The 23,494-nt window shown below is 40.9% G+C and overlaps 2 protein-coding genes across 2 annotated transcripts in view; one reads left to right on the forward strand and one right to left on the reverse strand.

Moving 5' to 3' along the window:
• Positions 1-1,095: 1,095 nt before the first annotated feature.
• On the reverse strand, positions 1,096-9,217 carry ercc6l (excision repair cross-complementation group 6-like). The gene is made up of 4 exons (XM_077601381.1): positions 9,008-9,217; positions 6,461-6,505; positions 2,191-5,536; positions 1,096-1,590 (listed from the first exon to the last, which is right to left on the reverse strand). The coding sequence occupies exons 1-4, from the start codon at positions 9,061-9,063 to the stop codon at positions 1,351-1,353; spliced, it is 3,687 nt and encodes a 1,228-aa protein (XP_077457507.1). The 5' UTR covers positions 9,064-9,217; the 3' UTR covers positions 1,096-1,350.
• Positions 9,218-12,819: 3,602 nt separating this feature from the next.
• The window catches only part of LOC144074495 (serine/threonine-protein kinase TAO3-like), a 44,950-nt gene continuing 34,275 nt past the window's right edge, over positions 12,820-23,494 (forward strand). Inside the window, exons 1-2 of the mRNA XM_077600961.1 lie at positions 12,820-13,369; positions 15,943-16,028. The gene's annotated coding sequence lies outside the window, so the exon portion shown is untranslated. The remainder of the gene's footprint in view (positions 13,370-15,942; positions 16,029-23,494) is intronic.

A 23,494-nucleotide genomic window follows, 5' to 3' on the forward strand; every position in this document is an offset into this window, starting at 1 on the left:
TTGTATAATGACAATAAAAGCATACAATTCAACTCAAAAGGAGTCATATATCTCTTTGGAATTAAGAACCTATAGGCCTCCTTCAAATTTCATGAGTTTAAGATTTTTAAATTCACTAACAAAAAGAATTAGATTCAAATTCCAGAGTGTAAAAAAATGACTTTCTAGAACGTCGGCCACTTTTTCAGACACAATTTCAAGCAATTGAGGATCATTTTAAATCCTAAAAAATAAAGATCTACAGATAAATGTCAGTCTTTTTAAGAGAGTCAAGATAAATACATTTGAGAAGTTAAGATCCCGCTTTAATTCCTCTGAGAACCACTACTTGGGCCCTGATTGATGCAAATGCAGGGCGTGAAAGAAATAATTTAGAAATGCATGAGGCGAATTAAAAAAAAAAAAAAAAAAAAAAGGTAATAAAAACATACAAAATACCCCATTGGACAAGCATCTATTGTTTTAATATAAATAATTAGATATATCTTCCAAAGCTACTATCGGAGTATGGAACCATGTGTATTAGTATGGAGCACTTTCTATAAGTCTTAAAGTGGCCGAATATTGTCAGCGAGCAAGCTGAGCAAAGTACCGCTTAGCTGGATAAACGACGAGCAGCTTTAGGGTGGATATTGCAGAAAAAAAGTGGGGCAGGAACTAATTGTGTAAAAAAAAAAAAAAAGTATTGTACTAGATTTCAATAAATGCATATGTATAATGTGAATACTGTATTATTTACACCCTGTAAGCTTGGTAGAGTTCAGCGAAGGACTAGAAAAACACCAACCTACAGACGGCTTTTCTTGGGGGTTAGCATTCCCGATATTACTAATTAGTTTGAAAGAAAAGTGAAGGGGGCAGGTAATTTCATAATAAGGCACAGTATGAAATCACAGCATGACCAATTTTAAATCATTCCGTGTACACGAGTTCACTTGCAAACATGATTGTAATGAAATAAAAAAAACTACGGATAACAGAGAACATTCCCATTTCGAGCCATCCCATCCATAAAGCTTAAAAAAAAGAAAAGAAAATGACTTTAGTACCGTACTTTAAGTATTTACACTTTTAAATGAATGACCACTCCTAAAATATTCTTAATGACATCCCATCAATGGTGCGATATTTTAATAATTTTTCATGGAGCCCGTGGGGCTAGCATAAGATAAGTTTAACAAGGTTAATTTCTTCTACAAACTGAGAAAATACACTGAATAATTGAAACATGAATAATAGTAATCAAGGCTTTTGTAGTTGCAACCATGCAAAACACTCCAATTTTGAAACCAAATGAAGAATAGCAATCTATGTCGCAATTGTTCAAAAGCTCAGTTGTCATGAGAGTTCTTATTTTCGATCCAGCTGTCTTTTTAGCTTATTGATATACGACTGAATTTCAGGATCTCCGGGCTGGATTTCAATGGCATTAAGGAATGAATCCAGAGCCTCCTTGAGTTGACCTTGGTGGAACTTTTCGTGGCCTTGCAATATCAGCGACTCGTAGACCTTGGCCCATTCCATCACTGCTTTGTCCGTCATGTTGGCATCTGACTGGCTGGATGTCATGGAGGTCACCATTTCTCGGGACTGTAATGTTACAAAAAATTCACAATTCAATTTGCATTGCAATTCTTCAGCCATGATTCAATTCGCAAAACCAGTTTTTAAATGTGAAAAGTACATACTAGCATAGTAGTCCGTAACTTCACGTAATACATTATCTGAACATGAAACCCTAACAAGAAACTAAATGATGGAATTAAAAGCTTCTCGTTGGCAAGTGGTTGTGCGTTATGCTATTGTGAGGATATTTGTGTGCATCATTTTCGGAATATTTTGAAGAGAATACAACAGCAAACAGCCCATGGATAGCGAACGTGAGGGTGGCGGGGCGTTCAGTGTCGCGTAAAGTTACATTAAACGTATGTTTGAGTGTGTCTGTATATATTAATCCAAGTTAATTTAAATTTGTTTGTTCGGTTACGAGGGCGTTGTCGTGGAAAAATTTACTTGCAAGCCAATAGGTCATTGTCCACATCTCAGTCCTTCTCATTGCATGTGACCGGCAGTTGACATTGTTTAGTTTTAACTGGGTTGAAACATGTAACGATACTATTCATCCCACATCACGAGACAGGATCACGACTGAGTTTTGTGAATGCAATCTGTGTATCGTCACAGTCTTACCAGTTCGGGGTCAATGCTGGTCTCCTCCAGTTTGCTACTCCCGGGGTTGACGTCCTCGTCCTCTTCTTCTTCTACGTCTTCATCCTCTTCATCAGAGTTTGAAGTTACTCCAGTACCGTCATGTGTCATAATGCTCACATCTTCCACTTCACCTTCATCAGAAGACCTCACCGAAGCCTCAATTGTATGGCCAAAGTCTTGGGTGATGGAGTGCACGACGGAGCGACGAGACCTGTTTCCGCCAACGCTCCTCCTGCAGCTGAAGCCCGGCGAAGATTTTGGTGTTGAAGATCCCTGTATTGCTAAGGTGTTGAACACAGCCTTCGTTGATTGTGGCACCTCGCCCTCGAACTGTACATTTTCCATTTCTTCTACTTCTTCTTCAGAGTCAATAATGATGACTGCTGCCCTCTTCTTTTTCCTAGTTCCAACAACAGACTTGTCCATTTCAGAGACGTTAGATTTGATGCTGAGCCCAAGGCTCCTCTCAGTCAGGGACTTGCTCACGTCAAAAGTTCCTGAAATCTGAAGCTTGGACAGCAGCTTCTCGTCCTCCGCCTCCTCCTCATCCGGGAATAGACTCTCTCTTTCCTCAACCAGATGATTCTGTGACGGCAGCTTCCTCTCATCATCCTGATCAGAGAGCATGCTATCCTCCAGTTGCAGGTTGAAGTTTCCTTCCAACAGGTCTGAGCCGCTGCCGCTAACTCTGCACAAAGAGTCGGCCTTCAAGCTACCTGGGGATGACTGAAGGACAGACAGTCTTTGGTTTTGGACAGGCTTTTTCGGTTTCCCGTCCAAACTCAACTCAGCATACTTTTGATTTAGAGATTCATTGACACTACTGGCTGTAGAAACATTTGGAGAAGCTTTCTTTACTTCCCAAAAAGAATCGTCCACCTTAACATTTTCCTTACTGCCTGCTTCCTGAGGCGTGAACTCCTGACTCTTCCTCTGCTTGAAAGGAGACTGACTGCGTCCTCGTGAAACGCTTCGCCTTTCTTGAGGCGGGGATTCTTCTCCAGTGAGATCGATCATGCTGTTCCGCCTTTGAGAGTCACCTTCCTTGCTGTCAACAGACTGTTCTGGATCCACCCGGCCGGGTGACATGTTGCTACGGCGCGGCGATCGTGCCATACGGGCCTTGGGCTTGCTGAATTTCTTGTCCAGTGTGGGTTCCTCGCGTTCACTTGTTGATTTTCGCCTCCACATTGGCTCAGTGCAAGACTCCAAGGTGGTTGTGAACTGCATTTGCAGATCAGACTCAGCTTTTACCAGCTGCTGGGCCTTCTGGACCCGCCCTTTAATGTATTGTTCATCAACCATATTATGTGGGGCTTCATCGTGGTCTACGTTGAGGGTAAACATGAGGTCGTGATCAGAGATTCCAAACATGTCCATGGTATGGAGGTCGGCAAGGTGCATGTCTAGGACGGGGTCAGTACTGCGGTGTTTGGCGTGTAGAGACTGAAGCTGCAGCTGTGTGGAGGAGGACCTGGTGTTTTCGAGGTTAAAAAGCTCTCGCAGCTCCTCCTTGCTAAAGTAGCGGAAAGGGTTTTTCTTGTCTCCAGTGTTCTGCCTGATTAGGGAGTCCTTAAAGACCTGCCGTCTGTAGATCTTCTCCTCCACTGTACCGCATGTGATCAACCGGTAAATGACCACGTTCCGGGTCTGGCCGATACGGTAAGCCCTGTCTACGGCCTGGGCGTCAGTAGCTGGGTTCCAGCTGGGATCATAGATGACCACCCGGTCTGCCGCCGTCAGGGTGATGCCAACCCCACCTACCTGGGTGGTCAGGAGAAAAACGGAGTAGCTGTGGTCGGTCTGGAAAAGAGTGATGAGCCGCTCCCGCTCTGTCACCTGCGTGATGGACCCGTCGAGACGCAGGACTTTGAATCCTTGATTCTTTAGGATGCGCTGGAGGATATCTAGCACCATTCTGTAGCGGGCGAAAACCAGTGTGCGGTGACCTTCGTCTTTGAGACGTTTTAGGAGAGTAACTAGAAAAGCCAGTTTCCCAGACTCGGCTATCAAAGTTTCATCAGAAACATTAGCGAGGCTCCTACTGTCCATCGCGTTGTCGTCGTTGCTCATCTGCTGAACATCCTGAAGACCCAAAGAGGCGGTAGCTCTGGTGGAGAGAAGCCTCGGGTGATCACATAGCTTCTTTAGTATGGTAAGCTCTGCCAGAGGTGACCTAGATGAGGTGAGCAGTACTTTTATGTGCTCCAGGGAAAGGAACTTCCAGTAGATGTCCTCCTGGATGCTGCTCAGGTATGTCCAGACAATCAAGTCATTCTTCCTGGTTAGCGAAGGCATTTCAGCTCCCAGATCCTCCCGGTTTTCAAAGGTCTTCTCTTCTGCGCTCCCAGCGTAGCTAGTACCATTTTTCTTGTTGTCTTTATTCCTCTGCACTTCAGCCTTTGTCCTGCGCATGAAGTACGGTTGGATAATGGCCATGAGATTTTCAGACATCCTCGACCCGAGAGCCTTCTCCCCAGGAGTGGCGTCTTTCTCCCGAGCCCGAGTGATAGGGTTCTCGTACTCCATTTTGAAAGTTTTGGCCGTGCCCAGCAAAGTTCCCTGACAGGCAAAGTTGAAGAGAGCCCACAACTCTCGGAGATTGTTTTGGACAGGGGTGCCGGTGAGCAGCACCCGGTTTTTAGACGGGATGATTGAAGCGCTCTTGGCTGTTTTGGTGGTACTGGATTTTATCTTGTGGGCTTCATCCAAGATCATGTAGTCCCACTTGAACTCTCGTCCCTGATAGTTGGACAGCTGCTGCCAGTTGTTTATAAGCATGGTGTACGTGGTTATAATCACTCCGCCTCGCCTCTGGATCTTCTCCAGGTTCTTGTTCCGCTCGGCCTTGCTGTTGCCGTGAAACTCTTTGATCCGCATCCCAGGAGTCCATTTGGTAAACTCCTTAGTCCAGTTGGTGATGAGTGACGTGGGCATGACTAAGATGGTGTGCTTGACCAGTCCGTTATCATACATTCCTGACAGGAAGGAAATGACCTGAATGGTTTTGCCCAAGCCCATGTCGTCTGCCAGGATGCCCCCTTTGCGCCCGTCTCGATAGAGACCATACAAGAAGGCCACACCATTCTTTTGATAGTCGTATAATTTGTCATACAAGTCCTTGAACAGCTTCAGACCGCAATTGTTGACTTCCACAAACTCGTCGTCGTCACCGTCCTCTAAATTCTGTGCCAAAAACTCCTCAATTTTCTCAATTCGCTTCTGCAGCTTGTCACTACGGTGAATGTTGTTGGCCATATTAAAAAGCTCCAGAGCTTTTTTCATGTCTCCTTCACGGACTGCATTTTTTCCACCTTGTATGTGTCTGCAAGCAAAGAAAAGTCAACACGGTCACTATGAAGCGATCACCCGTAGTGACATCATTAACTTGTGACATAACAAACAAGTGACATCATTAGACTCAAAGAGCAGGATGATTAATCACACCAAAGCCTCATATAGGACTCAATTGTAAAACAGTGACAGGACCAAGAGTCTTGTGTAGTCCTGAATCGGCTTAAAAGAAAGCAAATCACAATTTATCGGTCTGATATTGCGATTTTGATTCCAGTCAGTCTTTTCTATCAAGCTTCAGCGCAAAATCTATGGCACAATTGTATTAATAAACAAGACATAAAATGACATCATTAAACCACTTCATGATTCTAATAATGCAGGGATAATTATAGTGTGAGGCCGTCCCTATCAAGTTTCCAAAAATGTAATGCAACAAATGATGCTTGCTGTCATACATAAAGAAATATGTAAAAATTCATGTGGAATATACTTCAACCCAACTTACTGTTAATTTTTGCACAATTTAGCCCCCTAATATATTTTTGGGGGTCATAGACTAAACAGAAACAGAGGCCTGAGCATTATGGCCTAAATTTCCGATCCTTCACAGCACGGACGATTTTTTTAAGGGGGATGGGGGACATTGCCCTTGGACATTTTCAAAACGCTGTTTTTGTCATCCAAAAACAATGTTATGTGATATCAAACAGAGATGAGTGAGAATCTAGGACTTAGCAGAAAACAGAAAACAAAAACTAAACCCCGTTTAGACCACCCACACAGTTATCGATTGGCTGTGCCGCTTTTGTGCGGCCGCATTCTTTGATTTTTTATTTTATTTTTAAAACGGCCCTTGGAGAAAAAATAAATAAAATACAGATGCCTGGTGCAGCATAACAGCCAAAATTAGACACAAGATACATTGACTTTAGAAAATATTGTGCTTCATTACCTCTGGTAGACTTCCACGTCATCTTCTTCGTCCATGGACAAACATCTGAGAAGACAGCAACAAAGTCAGACATTGAAGAGAAACTACTGCTTGTAAGGCTTGCCGATTTTAAGATTGCAATTGGAATTTGGGGGGAGTGTCAATGATTAACTATGACATATTCATGTTGTGCGCATGTGATGAACTCGCAATGAAACATCGAACAAACTTGATTATTTGTCAATGCCAAGTGTCCGTTTTGTGAGGTCACAACAGGCAAAGAACAGAAACATTTGATAGCGCCTAATCACAAAATGGAACCAACAGCTATCATTCCCTAAATGAATCCATTAAAATGAAAAACACTCTCTGTCCCACATTTCATTGGTGCTTGCTTTCGTTTCTCTATTTAATTGATCTTTTCCTTGATGACGTTGAACCTCGGGGATTGGATCATACCATATTGTGAAATGCATGATCTAATATTGTTGGTCTGATGCAGGGCCATGCAGCTTACAAGGCAGACCAGGGAAATGCTAAGGGTGCAATCCAATTAGAGCGCCCAAAAACGACTCTACAGAATAGAAACCAGCAATTACTCATCATTGAATCCCAATACTTGATTTATATATATTTTCTCCAATTATAAGGCATAGTAAAAACAATCCCCCACGTCTTATCACTTTTTCTTGTTCTAATACTCCAACTTTAATGTCACAATATTAAAATGTTCTTCTCGTACTGATACCAGAACTTTCATCAAGTTCGAACTCGTAACTATAATATTCTAATATTACAATGCATTACTTTATTCCCGTAATGTTATGACTATATTCTCATTTTTTAAAATCATTTTTCCGTTTGGCCCTAATATGCCATCGTAATTCTGAGTAGAATAAACTTCTCCCACCTGAAACCAGACCCAATGACCCATGTCAAGTACACCAGGATTTCCCCAAAAACACTTATGGGACTTTCTCTTCAAGACAGGAGGTTGGGCCTTAGTTAAATGTGTTTATCTTTTAAGGACGTGATACATTTTCTTACTGCGGCCCGGCGACTTCAGTGGTTAGCACGATGGCCTCACAGCTCTGGGGTCCTGGGTTCAAATCCAGGTCGGTCCACCTGTGTGGAGTTTGTTCTCCCTGGGCCTGCGTGGGTTTTCTCCAGGTACTCCGGTTTCCTCCCACATTCCAAAAATATTTATGGCAGGCTGATTGGACACTTTTTTCCAAGAAGCCAGTGGCAGTAGCTCTGTCCACTCTTATTTGTTTTTCGTGTTTTACAGCCCTTCTTTCTTTTTTTTAATCACATTTTAATATTTCTTAATACATTCATTTTTACTTTACTTTATACTTTAATGTTTTTACAACTTTCTTTGTTCTGTTAGCCTGGCTTCTTTCTGCAACTTCTTTTTTGGAACCATTCAGCCATGCCTACGCTGTCATACACATGGGACTAGCTTTTACAATACACAGCAGAAGGAGCAACACCTCAATCCCGCTGGAAATTCGGAGCTGGACAAAAGTGCCGGGAGAAGAAGCAACGCTTCAGACCAACCATTCCATCATGGGATAAGATGGAAGAGCTGTCGGCGCTTACCAGGCCGGAGACTACTGAGTAACTGTGACTCTGCATATTCTCTACCTCGGTCCCAGTCTGCAGAAGTTTCCCATCTTGTGGAAGACTTCCTGTGTGTGGTTCCAGTTTTTGTCCCACTTTACAACGTCTTTTTGAGTCTGTATCCGTCCGTTTTAGCTACCGCAACCAAGATGGCGCCGTTCAAGTGGCAGCCGGCGGCGGTAGCTCCATCCACTCTTGCTTGTTTTGTGTTTTTGCTGCTTTTCTGTCTTAATGACTTGACTTGGTGATTCTTAATGATCCCATTCACTTTGATTTGCTTTGTACTTTGTGCTTTTGCTTTGTTGTTCTGTCTAATCACCCTCTTGCTACTGTCACAATGAAATTTCCTGAATATGGGATGAATAAAGTTATCCAATTCAAAAATTGTGCATAGGTATGAGTGTGTGTGCATAGTTGTCCGTCTCCTTGTGCCCTGTGATCGGCTGGCCACCGATTCAGGGTGTCCCCCGCCTCTGGCCCGGAGTCAGATGAGATAGGCTCCAGCACCCCCGGGACCCTAATGAGGATAAAGTGCTTCACAAAATGAATGAATGAATACATTTTGTTGACATTTTGTGGATCAATATCATGGTGTTTCAACTAAATTATAGACAAAATTCAAAGCGTTGTATTATTGGTCATTTAGACTCATAACTACTACTGCTGCCTGTTCGCTCCATAGATATAACATTAAAACATGAGGCTTAGATGTTTAAAGGAGGCAACGTATGTTGCGTCGGAAGATTTCTGAAAGCTAGGGGACCTGAGGTCCGAAATTTGCTGGACTAAAATACTCAACATGTGCGGAATTCTTAACAGATTTACAACCAGTTTGGTTAATAACAACCCAAATTAAAACAAATGGCCAAAAAGTGACGATGCTCACGGAAAATTGTTCGCTCCAGTTTCCTGTCGTTGGCATCGGTCTAGCTAACGTTTACTTACTTTTCTAACTTGTCTTGAATCTTCTCCACATCACTATTGTCGTGGTATCCATTCATGTTTGAAGCGTCGTCTTGTTCCAAGATTCCTTTACAAAACTTTTTGGGATGATCTTAACCTTAAATCAAGGAATACACGGTGGACTTGAGTTCTCCACTCCAGTTCGCCCGCCGAATCCTTGAACTCGCAAACACAGGAAGTGTGATGACGCCCTTGACAATCTGTCCAATTAGAGGCAAGAAAATTTCAGAGTAGGCGGTGCATAAGGACCGAGCCCCGCCAATGAAAATAGTCGCTGACAAACAAGGCCACAAACATTTGTTAAAATACGTATAATATATATTTATTTTATTTTTAATAATTTGAGCAGCAAGAAAGTATCATGTGAAATCAACATTTTAAAATAATATTATAATAATGTATCAATTTCGAAACAAAACAATGGCTTTTGCTACATGGCAGCGTTCCTGATCCGTCGACTGTAGCCATTAATAAATAATTGCTTACATCATTTTGTTATTAAATAGCTGTCAGTCAGTCGGGTGTAGAAAAAGATGGATAAATTATCTAAGATGGACTTTGGACAAAATTACTGTTCCATATGTTGTAATGTCTCTCTGTAACTCTCTGTAGAGCATCTGTTTACATGTATATATGTTGATCCCAATATTTCGACCTTCCTTGTAAAAGTTTTCTCTTTAGAGATACACCCAAGTATAGTTAACGTCCTTATTAGTAATCCCATCAATGGGCAGAAGAGGGCACCCATATAACGTCAGTAAACCACATCATGGTTTTCAATCAAAAGCTTTTTCAAATACCAATATTTTAAATAGGTTAGGAAAGTTAGCTTTCTTTCTTTTTATCTTATTTTTTAAGAATAGTGCAACCTACTAATCACTATTTGCCAATCCATCACCTCTAACCCCATTGAGCAGAATAACAAGCATCGAAGCAGTCAGATGAATTATTGTGCTGGAATTATTTAAAGAAAATATTGTTTGTATATGTTGCACTGGCTGCATTTGCTTTCACTTTATAAGGAGCAAATTTATTAAAGGAAAGTCTCGAGTCTTCATGCGTTCTTGGTAAAACTATGACTCGCCAAACTTATGTTAACCTTCAATTGTGTGAGGAAAACAAAAAACTTCAGTAGTGGGACAACACTAGCATTGCTGGAAATGATACATAAAACTATAAAAGGGGGGTCGAAGGTTCGATCCCAGGTGGGTTCTGACTGTGTGGAGTTTGCATGTTCTCCCCGAGCTTGCGTGGATCTTCTATGGGTACTCCGATTTCCTCCCACATCTTAAAAAAAATGCATGTAGGCTGGTTGAACACTGTAAATTGCCCCTGAGCGTAAGTGTGAGCGTGAATGGTTGTCTGTCAAATTGTGCGCCTGGTGGCTGAAGTCAGATGGGATAGTCTACAGCACCCCCTGCAAGCCTTGTGAAGATAAGTAGTTCAGAAAACGGATGAATGAATGAAACCACATGAGGAAAACCGTGGGACAGGACAGATTGAGCAGACTTGCTATGTTGTGCATCAAATATGAGAGAGCAATCAAAATCAAGCCTTGTGGTCATCATATGCCCTTCCAATAGTTGTGAGAAGGCCTATTATACTAAAATTCTGTTTGTATTTGAACATATCCAGTACTGTCCCAGTTTTACTAAGCTTCAGAACTACTTATATGCAGTCAGCTAGTAGGTGAATGTGCTCAGATTAGTTCAAGTGGGTCTCAAAATTATGTGGTCATAATCCGAGATGCTTTGAATTTGAGTGGTTTTATAATTAGATGGAATGTGTACATGGAATTTCTAGCCTACTATGTTGGTTGTTCTCTAGGTTCAGTATCTTTCATGTGTATTTGAATGAATTAAAAGTTACATATATATGGTGGTGGCAGCCTGATGGGATGAGTGATTTGCGCGTTGGGCTCACAGTTCTGAGATGTTCTCCCCGGTTTTTCCTGGGTACTCCAGTTTCCCACTACATCCCCAAAAAACATGCTAGGCTGTTTGAACACTCTAAATTGCCCATTGTCCGTCTCCTGGTGTCCCCCGCCTGGTGCCCATAGTTGGCTGGGATATGCTTCAACACCACCCGCGACCCTTGTGAGAATAAGCGGTATGGAAAATGAATGAATGATGAGGGCGGAGGCGGAGGCAAACGTTTGGTAGCTGAGTGAACATACATACACATGCACGTAAACACACAACTTGAAATTATGTTACATTTGGTGAAATATCGATCCAATGGTGATTGCCTTTGACGACTTCATAATTTTCCTAAAATGCATAAGGCATATGTTGTCAAGCTAGGCGATAGCAAGACTCCTGAACACTTTGATAACAGCATGCTTCTTTTTGCTCTCGCCATAACTTTCTTGGATGAAAATTATGGAACCAAAGAAAGGGCCGGCTGCCATATCCATCAAGAGCGCGTCGTTTTCAGTTCAGGCTTGTGCCATTCTCTTGTCGCACACAGTGGCCACTACCATGCTAGAGTTGGCTCTCACATCTGCCTACAGTGCATTAACCTTGGGTCTGGGATCATGGAGAGGTAGCTCCCTTTTATCCAATGGGAGGCCAGCAGAGTGTTGGGAGACAGCCAATGGAAGAGCAACTCTATCACAACAATTTCAAAATAAAATTGACTGCTACAAGAGGATGTTTAAATTTTACCGATTTTGGTTTTCTTAACTTGATATTTCATTGGTATCTAGAAACAAAATTTTCATATGTTAGAGATGTTCATAAGTAGAGGTACTACTGTGCTTGCTCTCTGTTCTGCTGGACATTGTAAACGCGCTATTGTGGCATGTCTTTATTGTTTGGGTTTAGGGGCCTCGGGCCCAGATCTGATTTTGTTTCTGTTTGCAGTTATCTACAGAGTAAAAGGCCACGTGAAAGTCTAAAAATAAAATACAAATCTCTATGCTTTGCCAAATCCATCACAAGTCTAAGAGTATTAGGCTATTATGAGTGGATCTTCCCTTTAAAAAGCCTGACTCATCTCAGTGATAATAGAGTCCATTCCCTACTTCAACCTCGCTGCAATGTCTCCTTATTTTATAATCTGTAGTGAGTCTTATTTGTCTCAGGATATATTTCCTCTCTTTCCTGTTTTAGGAATGAATGCAATCATTTCCTTCTTGATCGTATGTAATCGTCTGGTTAGCCCACTGTAGGCGGATACTATAGCCAGTTTGGGGTTAGCGGCCACAGGTTCTGCCTGCGGTGTATGAGACAGCCCGGAGATTGACAAGATAACATGGTCCAAGCCTTCGAATTTGGCAATAGTCTTCACGATGTCATGTCCTTGTACAAAAGCAGTCACAGCTCCCCATCAGCGTTTTCCTCCCGCAGAAGATCCTGCTTCCCCTCGGACGCCTTTCGAATCTGACGAAGAGGCGTTATTAGACCGAGAATAAAGCTCGCAATAACCTGTGCAGGAAATCTTCATTTTCATCATCTTCACTTCACCTTCATCGTAATGCACCAGTCTCTTATCATCTTTTTTTCTGGCTTAAAATCAAGCGGGGAAGAGCTATTGTCATTGTGAGTACAGTACTTAAAGCACTGACACATTTATTATATATAGATTATATTTCAATATATACATTATCCACGAAATTCGAGGGAAGAGTATGTGTAACCCACAAACAACCAATTCCGGTGTGTCCCTCTACTACTGCACATTGTATGCTGGGATATGCTCCAGCACCCCCGCGAGCCATGTGTACGGAAAATGGACCAATAAACCACAAATTCAACTTGTATGTGTGTGTGCGGATGTGTCAAAATAAGGGCTCGCGTTTCCCGCCGTTATCGTCCAATCAGGAAGTCCAAGCATCTACCAAGACGCTTTCTTTCTTGAGACTCGCTGCAACTGACCTCTTTTATTTATTTATTGTGTTTTTTAATCCACTTTAAGACGCCTAAAGGTGAGCAGCCAGCGTTCGATTTGCCCCCAAAGTAAGAGTTGAGAGGAGGCTAACGGCGAGGGGGGTGTGCGTGATTGACACTTCCTACTCCGGGATTAGCCGGCGGCTAATGCTAACGCTGAAACCAGACAGCAAGCGGCAAAAGTGGACGCCGAGTGATTTGGAGACTTTAAATCGACGTCACTCGACTCGGAGGCGGCAACTTGAGCGCCGTTCACTCTTCTCCGGATTACTAGGATCATATTTGGAGGATTATTGCGTGCGTAGCAAGTGTTCAACTCGGCTCGTTGCTGACAGCCGCGGCGGGGGCTCCGCGGGGTCGAGGGGCACCTGCTCTGTGTCTACGGCCGTCGTAGTGGCACCTTTCTCCGGGGCAGAGGACAAGGACGCTCGCTTGGTGAACCTCGGCGGTGGTGGTGAGTGTCACACACACACATACACACACGCGCGTCGACGAGAGTGCGAACGTGACAGCAGGTGGGGATGGATTATGATTTCGGCCGTGTCACGCAATGTGGGTCAGTGTGAAAAGTGCGTGGACCGCCTGCCGTGACACCTGAAAAAGCGTCCCTTGAGAGGCTTTTACTATTAAACGCAAACGCCCCCCCCCCCAACCCCACAATCCTCAAATCCCGTCCCCCTTATGATGCTTGCCGCTATTTAATTTCTAAGGATGACCATTCATTCGAATGAAATGTTTATTTATCTTTCTTTCGAAAGTCGACGTCATCGATTTTCTCCAAGGGCCGTGAATGCAGCACACTCGGGTTCAAAGTAAACGCCATCGAAGTAAAAGAATCGAAAAATGATGTCATCCCTTCCTTCTGATCGGCAGGAGGCGGAAGTGTGCGTCGAAACGCTCACGCGCGCGCCCGCGCATGCACGCACGTGCCCGTTGTTTTTGTCGTTGTGTGGAAAGAAGCTGGCCCGTCGGATGTCACGCGACCGAACGTGCGTCGATGGCGGAACATCTTTTGTCGTCTCTATTGTGGCTTCCTGTGCTATAGATGGCCAGTCTTTCAGTGGTTGTCACCAGTGATTGGTCATAGGCTTGGAGAAATGATTGGTCGGCTGTCTGGAAAGTGTCAATTCGCTGTCTTTACATAACGGATAATTTTATTTTGCAGTTCTTGTTACATACACCTGGCACAGTTTTTGACTCTGTTTTTGTCACATTTTATTATTATTTTTTACCAAGGGTGGGTAATAAATTTCAAGGAAATTTGATGATGTTACTTATGATGGTAAGGGAACAAAAATATTGAACAATCTGTAGGTAATTGCTGCTTGAGATGAAAAATGTTTTTTTGTACACAATTAAGCAACCCTTGTGTTACACTGCAATGTAAAAGCATCATGTAAATTGAGTAAAATTAATAACTGACAGCTTAAAAAGGGAACAAAAATAAGACAAATCCTGGTCAACCTCAGGACTCAAATGTAAAATAACAGTTTAAAACTTTAATTTTCACATTTTAGCGTCGAACAACAAAGAAAGCTGCAGCCAGTGACGTTATACAGATAGACCACCCCCTCCCACCAGGAGGAATGGACAATGGGCACAAAGGCCTTTTTTCTCATAAATGTTCAATAAAATAAAAACATGTGATGGTTCCAGAGGCTTATATTTCTGATGTTTATAACAATCTGTGCAAAGATTAAGAAGGTCCACCAACGTCTACCATAAATAAATGCAATGTAATCGGATAATAGCTGATTGGTACGTTGGCCCATTTCACCGACGCATCTACCTATACGTGTTGACAACAAACAGTGGAAGATACCATACTAATTTAAGGTGACCATTGATTTTTGTGCAGGTACATGATTAAATACTTTCATTCTTTAAACAAGGGCGCTGCAAAACCAGAAGTTTGAGCGTCGTGTGTTCAAGTACGTGCACTACTCTACTTGCTTAATTTCCTATCTGCAATCAGATCCGTTCATTTGTCCCCTCCTGTCAAAATGGTACCTTCAATGGCAGCAAATGAGTTAGTAGGGAACCTTGAAATGCCCCAAAACCAACAATATTTGACCTGGAAATTTCTCACATACATGCTGTATTTGTCGCTCAAAATAATGGTGACTGAATCAAGGGTACAGCTTGTATGCGCACAAATTAGACTTGACATGCACGATACTGCAAGGTGACAAAGTCCATAACCATAACGCAAGACAATGCGGCCGGTGCGTTCGTTTATTTCAAAATGGAGAAATGATAAACAAATAAAAAACTAAACAAAGTTTATTTTGACTTCTATGAATGAAATTCAAGAAGAAGAAAAAAACGTATCTTGCATAAAACCTGAAAAAACTCCCTTAGTTGTGCCTGCCATTGCTCGCTCAGGGCGCCACCATCTTACCTAGGGATGACAAACTAGACCACTATGGAGACAATTCCTGGTTGTTCTGCTCACGTGACTTCCTTTTTGAATTTGTCTATGTGCAGGCAACAACCTTTACGAATGTGCCATCCAACAGACGATCCTTTGGATTCATACAGTATCTCAGAAATACCACATGCGATGATTAAAAAAAAAAAAGATTTTCCCTTCAAAGTAACACATTTGTACTCCCTATTAAAACCATGAATATGGAGGTGAAAATTGTGAATCGGGGCGGCTTATACGAGAGGAATTGTAAAATTCAACGATTTTAAGGGTACGACGTATACGCAGAGGCGGCCAATATGCGAGAAAATGTGAAGAAACGTGAGTGATCACGCAACAACGTGAAACGTAACTAGAAAAATACGTTCACACAAAAGTGCCAGAAACGAGAGCTTTTTCTTTATAAGACGTGACATTATTTTAAATGTATCTTCTTAAAACATTTATCACATTAAAATGGGAAAGCGCATCACGCCAAAGGATGCAATTTATAAACTGTGAATGTATTCACATTAAAATTTGAAATTTTTCACAATTAGACGAGATACTGAAGGTAACCATTTTCCTTGTGTGATGTGGTAACTTGTTTCCATAAACAGGTGTTGCAGCATTTTATGAGACCTTCTGCAGTTGTTCATTTATCAAGATTTCAACTCCACTACACTTCCTGCTGCAAGTAGGCCAGGTCAGTTATCCTTTTTCCATCCGTTTTGTTAGTGCCACGTTAATGTTTGATTGACTCGGATGTCGGCGGTGAGATTATGAAGACTAAAATAGCTTTATGGGTCATACCAATGGCTGATGAGTCAGGTTGGACGATACAGTGAGGTGGTGATTTTGTAAGAGCTGTTATGTGCAGTGAATACAAAAGAAACTATTTACAGTAATCCCCCGAATATCGCGGTTAATGTAGACTAGACATGGCCGCGATAATCGAAAAATCACAAAGTAGGGTCACCCCTGTTATAACTTTTTTTCTTTAGTGCTTAGTCCTAGTAGGAAAAGTGGCTTCCGAGTTTCAGCATGGATTTCCACATTTTTATGAATTCTGATTAAAAATAAAAAAAAAAATCTTCAGTGCTGAGTCTTAGTAGCAGGAGTGGCTTTTGCTTACAAGTTTCAGCACAGATTTTCACATTTTTATGAACTTGAAAAAATAATAATTTTCGAAAAAAAGCATTAATAGCGGACATAAATGCAAAGTAGTGAATTCATGATAAGTGAAGACGTGATAATCGAGGGATTACTGTATACTGCCTTTAGTGAAAAGCAAATGAATGTCATTGGTTTTTATTAGAATTAATCTGGTAAAGTACATGCACTGATTTGAAATCAAATCATTTAATCACAAGAAATTAATTTGAGGGATGTCTCGATCACATATTTTTGGACGTGACCTTAGTCACCTGATTTTGAGTACCAGGTCCTTATCTGATAACTTAACAATGTATTTACGAGAAAAAAAAGTTCACCCCCCTATTTAAAACAAAATTATGCTAACATGATATTTGAAAAACTAGAAAAATAATAAACCTGTTTTCTACCATCAAATTAAAACAATCTTTTTTTTCGTTTTTCACGGTCTATCGGTTCCAAATAAAAATCAAGACAAAGTTTCATATCCCTACCTTTGAGTAATGTTGACGACAATTAATTTCAAGACACTACATGATTGATCACGCCAATGTGATTACAGGACTCCAATGGTTAAAAAAATAGTTAAAGGATTATTTTAGGACGATATCATACTGTTAGAATATAATATCAACACATTTTATTCTATTATTTTATCTATTGTAATTAATGTTATTATCGTGACGTCCAAGAAACTTGGAAAAAGTCCTGGAACGAGTGAAACATCAGCAGCTCACTAGCGATTCAATCTTTCGAAAGCATGTCTATTACTGGCTCGGATGTTTTTGGCTTTCATTTTTTTGCAATAATTTTAGTAACCTTCTAAGAGTGAGCTGGTTGCCGGTTGTTAGGGGAAGCCCAATCAAGCATAGACTCTTCAGGCACGGTTACGGGCGCATTATGTCGGGACACGGCAACACCTGCCCACGTCAAGAGGCTCTGATGGCAGTGGCCCACCCCCCAATGTTCCAGGTGAATTAGCTTGAGTCAGTGGGCTCAGCTGCTGTTTAGCTTAGCTGTTAGTGAAAAACTGCGCATATTCGAGAAGCTTTTGCGATTTCAAGTGAAAAATAAAAGAGAAAAGGTAACCATGACGCACCTGAACACATTAGGACTCTTGCGTGATGCTATCTTTGGGTTACCTTCCCCGCCTAAGCTACCGGGATGTCTTCCTACGTATGTACGTGTTTACTCCCACTTCTGTTGTGTATTGTAAAACATGTTATTTAAAAAAAAAAAAAAAAAAAAAAAATAATAATAATGATTTTCATCTGGTTCACAACCTCTGAAAAATCTCCCTATTGGCCCAATTTCCGATTACGTGATCGGATTGGGGACATCTCTAATTTATTTCTTTTGATATTTAACACAAGATGAACCTACTGACATTGTTGTGGTAACTTTCTAATGGTAATGAGGTCATTAATGTTTTCTGACAGAACAATTTAGTGCACAACATGAAAAATCCCAATGTAGTAGTAATTTTTGGAGTATATTTACTACTACTACTACTACTACCACTACCACTACTACACCACTACTACACCACTACTACTACTTCTACTACTACCACTACTACTACTACCACTACTACCACTACTACCACTACTACCACTACTTCTACTACTTCTACTACCACTACCACTACTACCACCACCACTACTACTACTTCTACTACTACTACTTTTACTACTACTACTTTTACTACTACTACTTCTACTACTACTACCACTACCACTACCACTACTACTACTTCTACTACTTCTATTACTACTACCACTACTTGTACCACTACTACTACTACTTCTACTACTACTACTTCTACTACTACTACCGTAATTACTCGAATATAACGCGCACTCGAAAATAACACGCAGGTATAACTTTGGGCCAAAAAAATCTGGAAAAACGCAGTACTCGAATATAGTGCGCACCTAAAATTTCCCGCTGACGAAAATCAGAAATCTTACCTTTTTTTCTTCGTTTCACGATTGTTTTGTTCAAACAAATTTATTCATTAGAATCCTTCAAATGAAAAGTTCCTCTCTCTCTTTGTCTGTCCTCTCATACATCTCTTCGTTGAGAATCCTATCAACGTCCACGCTTCCTTCATCCACTTCCTCTTCCTCCCACAACACATCATCCGATTGGCTTTACGAGATGACGTAAAATCCGTGCGTCAAAGTGAGTTTGACAATGCTTTTTTCGATCGAAAATTTGTAATTTATTTTAGTTATTGATTATAACACTGAACTGAGAGAGGGTGAACTGAGACGGGTACGAGGCTAAAGGGGGGCAGTGGTGGTCTCGGCTTCACGAGATGACGTAAAATCCGTGCGTCGGCTCTACGAGATGACATAAAATCCGTGCGTCAAAGTGAGTTTGACAATGCTTTTTTCGATCGAAAATTTGTAATTTATTTTATTCAATTCAATTTCAATTCAATTTATTTGGCAAGAAAAAGCACCAGGCTAAGGGCCATGTAACAAGACACAAAAAAAATAAAAAAAAAATAAAAAATAAAAAATTAGTTTTTGATTATAACACGCACCCCCAACTATTGGAATTAATTATTTTGCAAAAACCTGCGTGTTATATTCGAGTAATTACGGTACTTCTATTACTACTACGTCTACTACTACCACTACTACTACTACCACTACCACTACCACTACCACTACCACTACCACTACCACTACCACTACCACTACCACTACCACCACCACCACTACCACGACCACGACCACGACCGCGACCACGACCACGACTACTACCACTACTACTACCATTACCACGACTACTAGTAGTACTACTACTAGTAGTAGTAGTACTACTACTAGTAGTAGTACTACGACGACTACTAGTACTACTACTACTACTACTAGTAGTACTACTACTAGTACTAGTAGTACTACTACTAGTACTAGTAGTAGTAGCATTAGAGTCAAATCTCTATGTAGAAATAGGTTTTAAATGTAATAGTTATTTTTTTAATTTAACGGAATAGGTTTCACGTGTTAACCGGTTTGGTTTCATGATAAAACGTGATGTGTAGCCTTGTCCAGGCCTGGTTCATGTTTTTATTTTTACTTATTTTTATATAAAAATAAAGTAGTCACATTGAAAAGCCAAAATAATCAGGCTGCCCTACTCCATAATAGGATGAATTTCAAATGGTTTGAGATGGGAACTTAAACACAGAATGAATTCCACTCCTATTTCAAGCTATCACTCTGTCCGCCATCAATTTTGATTGTGTTCGTTTCAAAATATAATGAGACAATTGATCTTAGGAAACCCAAAAGGAATTAGACAGGCATCGTCCTCAAATATGGGTACACTTGAACAATTTCAGGTTGGTACTTTGGTGCACACCCCCGCCTTGGGTTCAAATGACGCAAGCGCGTCCTCCACGCCAGCTCTTTAGGCAGCTCCTAAAAATAGATGCCAGCTCAGCAGCCCTCACATCACATGAGGCAAACATGGCCCACTATGGTTGGCCATCTTACGTCTAGCTGACACGCTTCACATGGATAAAAAAAACACCCCCTCCTAAAAAACTATGGTCATGGTGGGCTTTTGCGGTTACTAAAAATAGACTCGCTCTACTAAATATTGCCCACGTGCCCAATGTTGCAATGTAGAACATAGAGATGGAAACAGACGGAATGGTGTGGAGGTGGGAGTGTGGTGGTGGTGGTGGTGGTGGGGGGGGGGGGGTCATTTGCTCACCACATGGTTTAATTAGGTCCACTAAAGAATTTCATGTCTACTTCCTGTTGACACCAAAATTGCTCTCGCTTGGCACTCATTCGCTGCTGTCGACGACGTTCACATTCGCCAACCGGATTTGAGCTGAGGCGTGGATGAAGATCCTACATTCAAATCCCAGCTAAATACAGTTATACCTTGAGATACGAGCTTAATGCGTTCCGGGATCGAACTCGTATGTCAATTTACTCTTATTTCATATCAATTTTTACCATAGAAAATAACAAAATACAAATTAACCAAGCCTCTGAAAAAACACCAAAAACAGGATATTTTACAATGGAAAAACATCTTTTTTATTTGTTTGTAACTGTCTCGTATGCTTGTATCTCAAATTTTTCTCATATCTCAGGGCAAAAATTGGCTCGGAATTTTCCTTGTATCTCAAATTTCTCGTATGTTGAAGTATTACAGTATTCAAATCCGAACGGACTTAAAAACCTGATTTTGAAACTCCAACTTTAACTTGCGCAAGGAGTGACGACAGCCTTCCTTATCCTGCTGCGGCACCCTGTGACCATTATGCTGACGTTGAATCTCCATTCCGCAAATCGTCTGTAAAAAAGTTGCGAGCCCATTCTGTGAAAATTAGGATTAAGGCTGCAGTGAGAAATTTTGCCTGGGCAGGGTAACACGCTCCTACATAAGATTTTTTTTGTACCTTCTACGAAATCATGATTTCATTACTTTTCACGTCAACACGAATAAACCCTTCCTGCCAAACTTGGAACTTATTAGAAATGACAAACTGTTTTGCAGCTAAATGTAAAATTTAGCTCAGAAAAGAGTTAAAATGTGAAACATGTCCTGTTGAAGCGGGAAATGTTGTTTCTTTTCCATAAAATTAAGCTTTTATTTCCATTGACAGTGGAAAATGTCAAAAGAACATTTGAGCACCTGAATGAATTTTGTACGCCAAAGCCAACTTTATTACATTGGATTCAAAAGCAACCTCCTCAGGTCATGAGGGAAACAAAACACAGGCCCTTCGTCACCGTGTGTGTGCACTGCTTGTGCATAATTTATATCGTGAGCGTGTATTTGCTTCTGCCAAAGCAAAACACAAGAAAGATGACTCATGGCCTACATGCATGAGCCCTCGCATTTGATCTTTTTTTATTTATTTTTTGCTTAAAAAACGTTAGCACCTTAGCATAGGCTAACCTGCACTGCGTCACAGATACAGTGGTACCTCGAGATACGAGCTTAATTCGTTCCGGGACTGAGCTCGTATCTCGATTTACTCGTAACTCAAATGAACGTTTCCCATAGAAATGAACTAATAACAAATTAATTCATTCCAACCCTCTGAAAAAATACCCAAAACAGGATATTGGATTGGAAAAAACCTTTTTATTTGTTCTACTTCGCCATCTATTAACAAAGTAACAAATAACTAGTGGTTCAATAGTACTAAAATGTGTTTAATAGTACCAAAATGTGTCTAATAGTACTAAAATGTGTTTAATAGTACTAAAATTAGACGGATTTCGTGGAGGGGAGAGAGAGGGACAGAGAGAGACTTTTTGCACGGCAATGCGCTCGTAACATAACATAAACAAATTTAAATGAACTTGGATTACGATACAGACACACTCAAAAACAACTTTATTCTAACCTTACACTAAACTTAATTCTAATTTTGTTTTAATTTTGATACCTTTCTTCTCCCGGCCGGGTTGGCTCTATTTGCCCTGCCTCGACCCTGACTTTCAGATGCAATTTATCGGGGGTTATTTGCTTTTGTCTGCAAAATATTCCGAAAATGATGCACACAAATGTCCTCACAATAGGATAACACACGGCCACTTGCCAACGAGAAGTAGTATATATGCCATTCGCACTGACTAACGAGAAAAAAACATGCAAAAAAAATGCAAGAGCCCAGAGCTCGTAGAGACATCACACGAGGAAGTTGCAGGGAGAGAGCCAGTGCCCATGATGTTCTTATGAGCAGCCTCTCATGTCCACTGTATGCTCGTTTATCAAAATTGGTCTCGTATCTCAAGATAAATATTTGCTCTAAATTGTACTCGTATCTCAAATTGCTCGTATGTCGGGGCACTCGAACCCCAAAAATAATATTTTTCGGGCTCAATTTAGATTTGTATCACTCTGGACTAAAATATTTTATTAGGTACTCTGTAGCACCTAACCCCAACTTTTACGGGCAAAGTGACTTGCTGCAAATTAGTGTTGTTATTGCGCAAGGATGTAGTGGATTAGCCTTAGCATCTTCATCAAGTGTCTTCCCTGATCACTTATAATATGTCTATTTTTTTCTGCATCTAAGATATACAGATGTTGACCATCTCTGTATGCATTTTTGTTTAACACAGTTGAAAAGTTAATGTTCATTATTTTTAGTTTAACAAGGTCATCACGCTTAAGACCATTTTCCTTCCAATGTAAAGGGGAATAAATATTTTTTTGTGTGCATTTCTAGTAGAAAATCATCTTAAAATATCCATATCATTGTGCATTAACGAGTGTAAATGTCCTGAGAATGCAAGTGTGCAGTCGATCAAAATTACTTATTGATAATGGCGTCAAAGAAGGTTTTTGAAAAGTTCAGGTTCTTAGAAGCCATGTAAAAAAACGGCCTCAAATGTTCCAATTGAAAAATCCGTAGACAATTGAAAATGGTCCCGAGATGCCCAAATGGTTAAAATATAACCCCTGTGATCCCTCAAAAGACTACCATTTCCAATTTTAAGCTTTGTTTCCCCCCTGAATGAAGATTACATGTCATGTCCATGCATGTCTTTTCATACATGGCTTAGAGGGTATTTGCCCACATGAAAACATACCATACTCCCACACACAACAATGTCATGGCCTGGTGGTGAAAAGGAGATTGGGCCAAAGTGACTCACCAACCATTGCATGAAGATCTTCACTAATGCATGTTGTAGCAAATTGGACAACGTTGGCGCACGTAAACCACAGCTGTTGTGTTTTAATGCTTTTTTTGGAAGGGAGGGCCTCCTCCATCTACCTCCAAATTCAAGATCACCCCCAAAAAACTGGTATTTTTAAAGGGTATATTGGCAGACATGAGCAATTGGCACCACTACGAGACACTAAGTAACCAGGAAAAAGTAAATTCTCAGACATTTTAGCAACCATGGTGAATTCAAGATGAAATTCACAGTATTCCAACAGGAGATATTGAAAAATGCATTTGTAAAGGATACAATTTAAAGGATGGAATTTTTAAAATATGAAAATTCCATTGTTTCTTAA

The sequence above is a fragment of the Stigmatopora argus genome, chromosome 5 (assembly GCF_051989625.1).
Source record: "Stigmatopora argus isolate UIUO_Sarg chromosome 5, RoL_Sarg_1.0, whole genome shotgun sequence".
Classification (NCBI taxonomy): Eukaryota; Metazoa; Chordata; class Actinopteri; order Syngnathiformes; family Syngnathidae; genus Stigmatopora; species Stigmatopora argus.